The following is a 13,425-nucleotide window of genomic DNA, read 5'->3' as shown; positions in this document are numbered from 1 at the left end:
CAGTCCTCCTGTCTCAGCCTCCCAAGCGTGTGGATTACAAGCGTGCGCCACCACGCCCGGCCCCAAGGGGACATTTCTAAAAAAACTTCCCAGACTACAAGAAAGGCCCAGCTCACCTGATTAGATCATGCCCACCCAGATAATCTGACTTTTGATTGATTAATAACCTAATTTTAAGAGTGGTGTCTGATTATATTCATAGATGCTATCCACTCTAATAGGAAAGAGATTATACAGAACTTGTTCACCAGAGTGTGGGCATTTTGATGACCATCTTAAAAAAAATCTGCCTACCACAAAGCTAATAACAGATAGTGGAAGTTATAAAAGAGAAAAAAATTAGGAGATGGTGAAGGGAGAGAACTATTTAGAGCAGCTGGAAAAGGCCTGGTACAAAAATACTTGATCTGAAACATGTAAGGCACAAAAAAATCCAGTTGCACTATTACACTTCTAAAGGGTGTTTTACTATTCAAGTTTAGCTAATCTATTTGTGTGTATGTATGTGATTTGTGTGTGTGTGTGTGTGTGTGTGTGTCTATAACCAAATGCCTGAGGCAGGGTAACATAAAGAAAAGAGGTTTGTTTAAGTTATAGTTTTAGAGACTGAAAGTGTAAATAGCATAGTACTGGATCTGGTGAGGGGCCCTGGGCTGTGTCACATCATAGAGAATGACATCATGGTGGGACCAAGGGTGAGAGGGAGAGATCACATGGCTGGAAAGGAAGCCACATACAGAGAGAAATCAGTTTCAGCCTTTTACAACTCCTACTTAGGGAACTAACTTGGATTCCAGAAGAACCATCTTAACTACTTCCACAGTGAGCTAACCATCTCTCACTACGCCCCGCCTTTAAAGATCCCACCACCTCTTAGCACCGCCACCCCCCACGCGGGAACTCTTGAGGACATACTCAAATCACATTCAAATCATCACACTGTTAAAATTCCATTTACATGTCAAAGTAGATGCTAACATTTTTTGAGGTTTTATGTCATGGAAATTTTAATAAAATTTACTTTTCTAGAAGCTCTAGTTTAGTCCCCCCTGTGTATGTTTGAGCACATCACTGTGCGGTGATACGCTAGAGGTCCTGCAGATAAATGTGCCTCAGTAGCAATGGGTGGGGAGATGCTGGGCTGTCCTGGCCTTGGAATGATGCAAATAAATTGTGTGTAATGTCTTTTACCCACGAATGACTGTAATTGCAACATGGTGGTGGATGGTCAAAAAGCACTCACATGTACTCAAAAAGCATCTATGGTGGGGCAGTTTGGAAATGTCCGTTTATGTTGTGACTTTCACGTCTCTCATTTGTCTCTACTTCAAACACAGAGCCAAGGCCCTAGGTGTCTCACTGCCTGGGGATTTTTCAGTAGAAAACAGAGCTGCCAGGTATTCTTTCAATCTTCGGTGAAAACTTACAAATGCCAGAGAACTACTTAAAGAACATTAAGAAGGAAGAAGCTGGGTGTTGTGGGGCACGTCTGTAATCCCAGTCCTTGGGAGGCTGAGACAGAAGGATTGTAGGTTCGAGGATAGCTTCAGAAACATAGCGAGACTCTCAATGACCTAGAAAAAAAATCATTTTTAAAAGAAAAAAAATAAAGCCAAGTGTGGTGGTGCACACTTGTAATCCCAGTACTTGGGAGGCTGAGACAGGAGGATCACAGTTTACGGACAGCCTCAGCTACTCAGTGAGGCCCTCCGCAACTTAGACCCTGCTTCAAAATAAACAATAAAAAATTGGGTTGGGTTGTAGCTCAGCGGTAGAATGCCTCTGAGTTCTATCACCAGTTCTGAGGGGGGAAAAAATAAAGTCTAGGGGGTGTAGCCTGGAGGAAAAATGCCCCTAGGCTCAGTCCCCAGTTCCACAAAAAAATAGGAGGAGAAAGAGGTGGAAAAAAAAAATTCCGAGAATTTAAAGAGGGGAGGATGCAAGTGAGTTGAAGAGAAGGCAATTTAGTAAAAGGGGACCATGAGGGTAGCACAGAATCTCGCTCTGTCATGAGAGATCTTTTCAAATAATCCTACTTCCTTATGGCCATATGCATCAAAGCCATTAGACTTAAAAGAGACCCTCTCTCAACCTAGGACAATGAGCACTTCATTAAAACCCAGTGTGGTCTATGTCCGAGGAGCCTCCTGCAACAGTGGCTGTGTTTAGGAATCCAGAACCTTCGCACAAACTCAGCAGGCCACACAACAGGGAAAGAGAAGAGACAGGCAGCACTGCCTGCAACTGAATATGCATATTCAGTTTGAGTTTGTAGACCAAGTGTTATGCGGATTGTGAGTGGGCCGCCTGTACCAGGTACACCAGGAGACTACTAACAAATTCTGTCCTCATTAACACACATCCAAGAAGTAGAATTGCTCTGTTATAAACAATGACACAGAAGAGGATTTGCCGGTACAGATGGTTTGAAGCATTTCTAGACCTTCGAGACTGCAGACTTTCTCTCCCTTCTCATCTATCTCCCTCCCCCACAGTGCAGCAGAAGTAGCTGGACCTGAAATAGGAACCCTGGGTTCCTTTGGGTCCAACCATTTGTTGAGTGCCTTTATGATGAAAACATGCAGAGCTTATAAAGCTATATATAGCAGCCTTTCCTGCCTTTTACATTCCAAGTGTACGAAAGGAGAGAGAGAGAGAGAGAGAGAGAGAGAGAGAGAGAGAGAGAGAGACTGATTATGTGAGAGCCAGAATCGGCTCAGTGGTTACTTATCCAAGCTCAGAAAACAAGAGGCCCAATCTCAACTTTTCTTCTATCAGTGCAGTCTGGCCTTAGGAAAACCACTTTAAAGATCTTCAGCCTTGCTGGCTGTGGCGGTATACACCTTAATCCCAGTGCCAGGGAGACTCAGACAGGAGGGCTGCAGGTTTGAGGCCAATTGCAGAATTTAGTAAGACCTTCAGCAACTTAGCAAGACTCTTTTTCAAAAGCAAAAATGTAAAAAGGGCTGGAGTTAAATTCGGAGTTAAATGTCCCAGGGTCCAATTGCTTCGTTTCATTTTTATTTAAAAAAATGATTTGAAGCCGAGCGTGGTGGCGCACGCTTATAATCCCAGCATTCGGGAGGCTGAGACTGGAGGATCGCCAATCACAGACAGCCTCAGCTACTTAAGTGAGGCCCTCCATATCTTAGTGAGACCCTGTTTCAAAATAAATAATAAAAAATAAGGCAGGGGGTGTAGCTCGGAGTTCAAATGCCTCTGGGTTCCATCCCCAGACACACACACACACACACACACACACACACACACACACACACACACATGATTTGAGCCAGGCATGGTGGCACATGCTTGTAATCCCCGCGCTGGGAGGCTGAGACAGGAGGATCACACAGGTTCAAAGCCAGCCTCAGCTACTCAGTGAGGCTCTCAGCAACTTAGTGAGACCCTGTTTCAAAATAAAATATAAAATTGGTCTGGGAGTATAGCCTGGAGGTAGAAAGCCCCTGGGTTCCACCCCCAGTACCACCAAAAAAAAAAAATTTTGAATGAATTTATAGGTGTCCGTTTTTCCCAAGTGATTTCTGCAAATATGGTTATATTGGTTTTCAGTGAAATGCTAATAAAATTTTATTTTAGTCATTAGCCAAATAAATGGAAACACTGTTAAGTCTAGAATTCATCAGTACATTTCAAAAGGTTAAATTTCTCCTAAATCTTGCTTATTTGGGGTTTTGTTGTGGTTGTTTTGTCTGTTTATTTATTTATTTATTTATTTTTTTGTCTTTTTGGAACTAAGGATTGAACCCAGGCTGATGTACTTACAAGGCGGTGCTTTGCCACAGAGCCACAATTTTGCCTATTTTAAAAAATAAAAAAACACCTGTGATTCCTGAGTTTGGGTTAATATGGAGAGTAGGTATTAGTCTGATACCTGACGAGCCAAATTTCTATGTGAGTTTATACGACAAAGAAAACACCTCTGGGAAAAAGAAGGAAGAGGTAGTAAAACAATTGTAACCATAGCAAGACACATTTCTAGTACAATTAAAATATAGGACATGACAACCCTTGAGATACGGTGTGATGGCGCAGTCCCGTGTGAACTGAGAGGCCCCAGGCATCATTCCTTCAGAACCATGGCTCTCACACTCATTCATAAACACGGATGGCAAAAGGATGGGACCTTCTGCAGGTGGCCCTGCCAAAGAGCTGAGAAACGTTGCAATGTCTGATATGTACTTGTGTCTTATCAAACTCAAGCTCAAACAGTTTGGGAACTTCCTATTCTAGAGCCACTATGTAACATTCAAAAAAGAAATAAGATAAATTTATGAGAGGTCAAAGGGACAAAAAAAAATACTTATTTTGGATTCCTCTATGTTTATTTATATTGTGTTAAAGATGTATTTTTTGCTTACATATGATCTCCCCCATCAAACTTTTCAGATGACAGTGAGTTTTGTGAATTCTCAGCTTTTATTATTATTAGGGACATTTTCACAGGTTATTTATACAGATTTGCTCTAATATTCATAAATAGTAATTCAGGTATGTGTTGAAGGAACTCAAAACACACTGTAGTATTGAAAGTCATTTTTATAATTATTGATCATTTGTTAAAATAATTCTTCCATAATATTGTTAAAATATATATTTTACCAATATTTGAATATTTGAATAATTTTTTCTTTTTTTTTCTTTTTTGGCGGGTCTGGGGAGGGAACCCAGGGGCATTCGACCTCCAAGCTACAGCCCTAGACCCATTTTTATTCTTTATTTTTTGAAGCAGGGTCTCACTAAGTTGCGGAGGGCCTCACTAAGTAGCTGAGGCTGTCTGCTAACCGTGATCCTCTGGTCTCAGCCTCCCGAATGCTGGATTACAAGCGTGCACCACCACGCCTGGCTCATTTTCTTTCTTTTAAGCTGATGATGTAGATATCACAGTTAAAAGGAACTGTGGCAATCAGCTGCCTGATTTGTTGCCTAAGCATAAAATAAGTTGAAAATGCTGAATTCAATGATGCCACTAATTATTTCCCTAGGAATTAATAGCAACACCATTAGAACAAGCATGCAATTAGTGCTGGATAGACTTAATAAACGGAATCAAATGTAATTTAAAGTAGTCAATTGTTTGATGGTCAAAACTCTATTTTTTCTAGATTTATTTTTCAGCTAGTAACTAACAATTTTTGTTAAGTTTGGAGATATGTATCTAAATGAGAGTGAACTCAATTATTTCCACAAAAGTAAACCATATATTTTATTTTATAGATTGGTTGTCTGTGTCAAACAAACAATTACAGAATCTCTAAGTTTTCTTTTCTAATTATTTTACTTTTAAAACTAAATGATTTCTCTTAAGGACCTAGGCAAAAATTCAATTTATTATTTAAAACACAGTTTTAACTGGGAAGTTTTAAGATGACTATATTTGTGTCTGTGTGAACTTAAACTGCACTGTTTTTCCTTATTTTGTCTTTTTTTAATTTTCAGTTTCAAGTTCTAATTCAGTGACATAATCCTGACAGATCTGTCATATAAAGTATGATATGTGAGTAAACGAAGGTATTTTAAATAAAATATAGCATTATTTTATTAAACATTTTAATTCATCACAGTAGACAGTATGGGATATAGAGCAATTAACTCCTCTATCTAGGCTTTCTATTAATAATCTAGATAGTACCTTCTAACAGTAGTTCTGCAGTACATATAGTGGCATTTCTTTTAATTTTATGAACAAGTGAATAAAGAGTTAAAGCACTGCACTCTCTCACATTTTTTACTGGGAAAAAAATACTGAGAAATAGGAGAACTAAGGACTGTGGACTCCTGAAAAATCTCAGATATGTTACTCCATCATGGCAGTACAAAAGAAACAAATTAATTTAGGAAAAATCTGGTTAAATTAGTGGATTTATAAAAAGCATCTAGATATACCCTGGGATAAATTACTACCACGACTCGACCCAGATTAAAAATCCCCAGATCCTTACTGTGCAATTACAATTCAGAGTATGCCTCCCTTTAAAATCATGCATGTAGAATATATTTTACATTTCCCCCTAAGTGTTTCTGTGTTTTGCAGGAGAGGGAAAGTCTGGTTCCTGGGCCTGGAGCCTTCTGGCTATTGTACAGTGGCCGTTTCAGACCTGTGTGCTTATGTTTCCGATTCCTGGGAAGTTCTCTTTGCCACAGGGCGTGCCCTGAAACACATCAAAAGAACCAAGTTCTACAAAAGAAAAAAGAAACTCAAGTAGGCTTGAACATACAAAGAGAGGGAGAAAGAGATGAGAAAGGGGCCAGGCAGAGTGTTGAATACAAAATGAGTTCAACCAACCCCAGGAGCTCTTCATCACTAACATTTATCTTATTCTGGGCGAGGGGCGTCAAAACCAGCGCTGACATAAAACACCCACTGCCATTGACTTTGACTCTGTGTGTGTGTGTGTGTGTGTGTGTGTGTTTGTGTGTGTGTGTGTGTGTGTGTGTGTTGTGCATTGTACAGGAAAAAAGAAACAAACTTCATGAAGTATCCCTATTACCCCACGAGAATTAAAAAGAGCACAAGCAAAGTTCCAAGGAAATAAATTTAGCAAGGTTCTCCTTTAGCTAACTTAGAGTGCTTCTACTGAAATATTCTAATCGTGCACTGCTATAACATCTTTACTGTGGTGTTGATATCGTACCTTCTGTACTTACAAAGCATGTGAGATTTTCTCTGGCTACTGCAATATTTTATGCATGTTTAACATATTTCGAGGCAAAAACTCCTGCTTAAATCTCTGCAACACATTAGATTCTGAATGATAAATAAAAATGTAATTATCATTTAATAGTCCAAATAACTCAAAGAATCAGAGAAATGTTTCCTGACTCTGTTAATTCCATCTATGAAAATGTTGGCCCCAAATTCTAATTCTATGTGTTCTTTAAAAAATATATGTATATTCAAACTGATAAATCTTTTCTGACAAATTTTATTATCCTACTGAGATTAAAGTCTGGAATGGCTGCAAAAACTTTTTAGAGACCAAAGTATAATGTTAAGCCTGACTGAACTATAGTCCGTCCGTCAATGGAATGGCTTTAAATTGTGGTTTGGAGGTAAGTCAATTAATAGTGGATGGGAAGAGATAAACTTGCAGAGAGAGAGAGGTCTATTAGATTTTTCTTATTAGAAAGACTTAGAAACATCATGTAAGGGCACATTTAGAACTTGAGCACACATTTTTAGTTATTAGAAATGATTATTAGCCCGGCATGGTGGCTCACGCTTGTAATCCCCGCGCTTGGGAGGCGGAGACAGGAGGATCAGGCAGGTTCGAAGCCAGCCTCGCTGGCTTAAGAGACCCTGTTTCCAAAAATATATATAAAATAGGTCTGGGAGTGTAGCCCAGAAGTAGTAGAAGGGTTTCCAGGACCCCCAGTACCACCAAAAAAAAAAAAAGAAGTTATAATCAAATTTTCTGATATTGATTTCCTAACAGGACAATTTAATAGTAGTATGTATATGTATACATACATATTATATCAATTGGTTTTCACTTACTGTAAGCATTCTCATTTTTTTGCTTTACTGTGGATTGCATTATTTTGTTATCTCTGGATTACTGATACACATTCATTATAACATTATAACTCATGTATTGCTTTTGCTAATTCATATTCAACATAAAAACTAAACTTGTTTTGTTTTGTTTTTGTATTGAGGGTGGAACCCAGAGGCTTTCTACCTCTGGGCTACACTCCCAGACCTATTTTCTATTTTATTTGGAAACAGGGTCTCACTAAGTTGCTGAGAGCTTCGCTAAGTAGCTGAGGCTGGCCTTGAACTGTGCGATCCTCCTGTCTCAGCCTCCCAAGCGCGGGGATTACAAGCGTGCACCACCATCCCCGGAAAAACTAAACGTTTTTAAAAGAGTTGTGCAAGAGGTCATAGCACACGTAGGTGAGTGTACAGGATTACTTGGGCTAGGCCAAGCACTGTTCCAATGGCCTTGCTTGAACACACAAGCATTTTATTCAGCCCATAATCTGCAGTGCAAGGTAGAAATCTCATCCTGTGTAGATGCAGAGGAACTGTGCAGCATTAAGGAACTACAGTGTTCTTTAAACCCATTCACAGGCTTTCCTCTATTTTTGTTTTCTTCTGTTTTCTTGAGCATGAAAAAAATTATAATTTCAAACAATTTAGAGTTTTAGGTCAACCACATTCAATTCTGGTAACATGGCACAATAATAATATAAACATACAATAATCATCCCAAAAACCTACCATGAGAAAGAAAATAATAAAAGTAATTAAAAAATGAGTATGAGTAACAATTCTGAAAGCTGACAGTCCTAGTCCAAGTCTTTTCCTTCAGAACTAGCTCTTTCTCAAAAATACCATGCAAATTTGTAGTACACTACTGTTATGTGATTATGCTTTTGGGGGGGCATTCTTTTTGTCTAATTAACAATTACTATAAACTAAAAATGCAACGGTAAAAAGAGCAGGTAGAAGGCTTTCTTAGAGGTTAAAGACAGAAACAAAATAAAGAACTAAGTCCTCGCACTGCATCCAATCGGCAAGGTCAGTGTGTGCTTCTTCCTGGCTCTTGAGCTCCTCCGTCCTCAGTGAGTTAGGAAGAAAAGGGAGAAAAACACATCATAGCTTTTGTGCGGCCCCAGAATCCGGAAGGTCAAATCAGTCACTCTGTGGGTTTATACGCCCTGCAGTCAGTCTCACCTACTTTGGCCCTCCTGACTGTCCCGGTGTTCTCAGCAGGCAGCACCATGGGTATCCACCCAAGAGGGACGGTATTCATCTTTCACAATGAGATATTCTAGGATCCTGCCCAAATTCCAATATCCAAAGCCAATCTCTTCTTCTAATGTTTCTTTCCAAAGAATAAACATAGCCGGGCTTGGTGGCGCACGCCTGTAAACCCAGCATTTGGGAGACTGAGACAGGAGGATGGTGGTTCGAGGACGGCCTCAGCTACTTAGTGAGGCCCTCTGCAGCTCAGTGAGACCCTGTTTCAAGAATAAAGAATAAAAAAATAGGACTGGGGGTATAGCTCGGAGGTAGAATGCCTCTGGGTTCCATCCCCAGTACCACTAAATACATACATACATACATACATACATACATACATACATACATATGCGTTCTGTCTCCAGGATTATTTGGGGCAAAAAGGAAGAGCTCTGGAGTTGACAGAGCTAGTTCCAATCCTCACTGCTGTGTTCTAAGCAGGACTTGGAGCAAATTTCTGAAGTGCTAGCCTGGTTCCTTTCTACAGTGAAATGGAGCTGGACAGCATGCCATCTCCTAGAATTGTAGGGAATAAATAAGATGAAGGGAGAGATAAGCCAAAGTGCTGGGTGCCACCTGTAATAATTATTCAATAAACTTTAGCTATTATTAAACTTTAAATAATCCTTGACTCATGCTTGTGTTTCATCATTGATTATCCTCCAGGTGCCCAGACCAAGCCACTTAGCACATGTGTTTTATTTTTTACATTCTTCATGACCCAACTTAGCTCTAGACCCTCATTTCCTCAAAACAAGATTGCTTTAAAAATAATTTTAATGATCCCAGATTCATGTTTACTTCATCCTACCTATGCATCACTGCCAATTTTATTTTTCATAATCAGAACTCTGTGTGTGTGTGTGTGTGTGTGTGTGTGTGTGTGTGTGTGTGTTACTAGGGGTTGAATCTAAGGACATTCTACTTCTGAGCTATACCTCAGCCCTATTTTATGATTTTTACTTTGAAACAGGGTCTCATTAATTTGCAGAAGGGCTAATTAAGTTGCCGAGGCTAGCCTCAAACCTGAGATCCTCCTGTATCAGCCTCACAAGTACTGACTAGAATTAGAGGTGTGTGCCACCATGCCTAGCTAATCATAACTTCCAACAGTTCTGTCCACTGCCGTTAAAATTTTTCGCTTATTTCCTCTTTCCTACTCTCAGTCTCATTTAAAGAGCCTACATATTCTCATTCTGCTCAATCTACACATTACTTCCTGATGCAAAAATCAATTTTGGTGTCAAAATTTTTCTGCCTTGTATTTTTTTCCTTGATTTTCAAATAGTCAACAAGTATTTATTAAGGGCCTTCCAGAAACCAGACACTATGGATGCAAATATACTAGTTTCCAAGGATGCAAAACCAGAGTGCTGTCCCTATCATCAACGAGATCATCACACACAATAGACAATTTCCTATAATCCAACAGGTAGGAAGAACTCTAGTAAAAGTAGAGGATAAATAAAAGAGAATTATATTTCTGTAACATTCTGATTTTGAGGTGAAGGCCTCACAATATATAAGCATTAAGCCAGGCGTGGTGGCGCACGCTTGTAATCTCAGCATCTGGGAGGCTGACACCGGAGGAGGATCGCGGTTCACGGACAGCCTCAGCTACTTAGTGAGGCCCTCTGCAACTCAGTGAGACCCTGTTTCAAAATAAAGAATAAAAAATTGGGCCGGGGGAGTAGCTCGGAGGTCAAATGCCTCTGGGTTTTATCCCCAAGCCCGAAAAAAAAAAAATATATATATATATATATATATGCATTAAAAGATTATAATAGGCCAAAGTACCATTTGCCACCCTATGCACTACTTCTAGTTGGTATATTCTTGTGCATAATCCATAATGCTCTCAAAGCTCTCAAAACCCTAACCACTCACAAAAGCAGTCCCACTTTCTCCATAACTTCACCTTTTATTATTTCAATATTTGATATTCCTCTCTAATAACTATAGGTAATAGTCTGCTTCTTTAGCATAGTACATGGAAGGAAGACATCAGTGAACATTAAATTAAATTGATTAACACTGGATATTGTTATGTATGGCAGAAGTATCTTTGTAAGCAGATAATGAGTCTATCAAGGGCAGAATTTGTATCTTATACAAGTGCATTTCCCATTTTCCAAAGTACCTAACTCAACTCATTCTCTCCCTCCCTCTCTCTCTCTCTCTCTCTCTCTCTCTCTCTCTCTCTCTCTCTCTCTCTCTCTCCCTCCCTCCCTCCCTCCCTCTCTCCCTCCCTCCCTCTCTCTCTCTCTCTCTTCCTCTTTAGTGCTTCAGTCCTCATTCATTTATTTTTGTATAATGTGCTTTTATTGTGCATTATAAGACCTAACTTAATTCTGACACAACATAGTAATAAATAACTACTAATTGCTTGCCTTTTTATTTTTGGTAATGTTTAAAATCATTACTTACTAGTCTATATTCCTAAAATTTGTTCAATGTAGCATCACTTCTACATGATGCTAACAAATATTGCTCAAAAATTTAACTCCATGTAGCCGAGCGTGGTGGCGCACGCTTGTAATCCCAGCATTTGGGAGGCAGAGATGGGAGGATCGCGGTTCATGGACAGCCTCAGCTACTACTTAGTGAGGCCCTTTGCAACTTAGTGAGACCCTGTTTCAAACATAAAAAGGACTAAAATATAGGGCTGGGGGTGTAGCTCAGAGGTAGAACACCCCTGGGTTCCATCTTCAGTACCACAAAAAAAAAAACAAAAAAAACTTAACTCCATGTTAAAATGTTGGGGACATACTGAGTTAAACATAATTAAATAAGGTTACTTAATACAGGACTTTTCAGAATCTTTAAAACTTCTACAATTTAAGTGTTTAAGAAAGATAGTTGTGACTCAGTATTTCCCAGTTCTACTTAATAACAAAACTGTTTTTAGAATCTGTGTTCACAGAATTTACAGGGAAATTCTGATGTCTTCTAATTCATGTAGAGCTAATTTCTACATCTAACTCAAATCATTTGCACTTCTAAAATACCTAATTTGCACTTCTAGATAGCTAATTCAATTAAGTAGTAAGTGCTATCAGTCCACTGCTCAATTAAAAATGCTCTGTCTTCTCTAATCTCTATAACAATGGCAAATATTTTGATAAACATGATACCTAGGCACAAGTTCTTCTAACAAGTATGCAGAGGTAAGGATCTTCTGATCCCCTCTGAGGCTGGCTAAGGTCAAGATTCACGATTTGTACCCTTCCTCAAGATTTCTGCTGCTGATCTAAAATTTTAAGATTCTATTGTTTAATGTTTGAAGTATTCAAGGAAATGGGCTCTTCCTTATTGAAGAGAACATATAAATGAGTAGGCTAAACTGCATTTAACAATGCCAAATTTGATTGACTACAACTTTGGTAAGCTATATATTTATCATTAATTATCAACATGTTAAAGCTTACTCGTGGTCTTGAACTAATTACTAAAAGTCAAGATCTGAGATTCAAGACCTAAGAAAACAGGGCCCAGGATTCCATGTATTGCTGTGGATGAAGACCAACTTTGGTGGAACACTCTATTGACTCTTCATATCAATACTGACTCTGCAGTCTAAACTAGGAATATATTGTAATCCTGACCTGGCTAGACTCCCAAGTCCTTCCTGAAACCGGTTCTAGCCAACAGGGAACCAATATGTTCCACTTTCTGATGGCTGCCTGGACCCCAGGCAACCTCTGAAACCCTGATTTCATGGCTTGCCCAGCTGTCCACATTCCCCACCTTGTTTCAGTGGACATTTATGAGTAATGGCAGCTCCGTGGAAAGCCAGGCCTTGTCTAAACTCAATCTTGATGTGACCTTCTGCTTTATTTTGCCACAGGCTTCATCCCTGCAGAATGAAACTACAATATCTGAAAGAAAGAATGCTTGGCCACTAAGGCCATGTTTGAAACTTGGCAACAATACCTGGAGAAGCCAGGCATCCAGCCATGGCCTGCACCAATCGGCACAACTGGGGGGACCCCTGGATGACCCATAACCCCATCCACAACCAGAGCTGCTTATCTCTTTCCCACCTTCTGATTTCAGGACCCATTAGATCCTGAGTACCCAAAACTGGTGAGCTGGTATTCTGTCTCCTAAATTAAGACTCTCCTTCAGTTTAAGGAAGCTGGACTCACCAGGGTGTAACACCTAGTGATCCTTGTTGTAATTCACTCATGGATGAGTAGAAACAGGACTGCTGCTTTCCCCCTCGGGTTGTGGATCTTGTCTGAGCCAGCCCATTAGCCTGAGAGGGGTGCTTCTGTGCAGCGGATGTTTTGCCTACGTGTCCTAGTCGAGAGCACTCGTGCTGAGGCCCAAGTCTGTGCCGCAGAGTCTGTCCTGAGCTTCTGCTGGTCAAGATCCACCACAACGCTGGGTCATGGAGCTTCTGATGATCAAGAAACCAGGGAGACTTCAAGGACCAAGGAGAATGTGCCTTGGCAGAACTTAGCCTGAAAAAGACAGAGGCCTCTTTCAACCCTTATTGAATCAGTTGTGATTGTGTCTCATCATTTTTGAAGATTTTTGTCACAGAGTTCCTTTTATATTACTAAAACAATGTCATCTTCAGATTTACCAAAATGGTCTACTTTCCTCAATGTCAATGGGCATTGCTGGTACCCTGGTGGACATCAAATACA

At 39.8% G+C, this 13,425-nt stretch overlaps 1 protein-coding gene across 1 annotated transcript in view; it reads left to right on the top strand.

The window, feature by feature from the left end:
* Window positions 1–12,776, top strand: part of GRID2 (glutamate ionotropic receptor delta type subunit 2) — a gene marked incomplete at both ends in the record, with an annotated part of 1,485,932 nt that extends 1,473,156 nt beyond the window's left edge. Inside the window, one exon of the mRNA XM_080697615.1 lies at window positions 12,618–12,776. Coding sequence (XP_080553741.1) covers window positions 12,618–12,776 — 159 coding nt within the window. The remainder of the gene's footprint in view (window positions 1–12,617) is intronic.
* Between the last annotated feature and the right edge of the window lie 649 nt (window positions 12,777–13,425).

The sequence above is a fragment of the Muscardinus avellanarius genome, assembly GCF_963383645.1.
Source record: "Muscardinus avellanarius genome assembly, chromosome: 6".
NCBI lineage: Eukaryota > Metazoa > Chordata > Mammalia > Rodentia > Gliridae > Muscardinus > Muscardinus avellanarius.
Note: the sequence above shows the minus strand (reverse complement) of the source record. Positions and strands in the feature narration are given on the sequence as shown.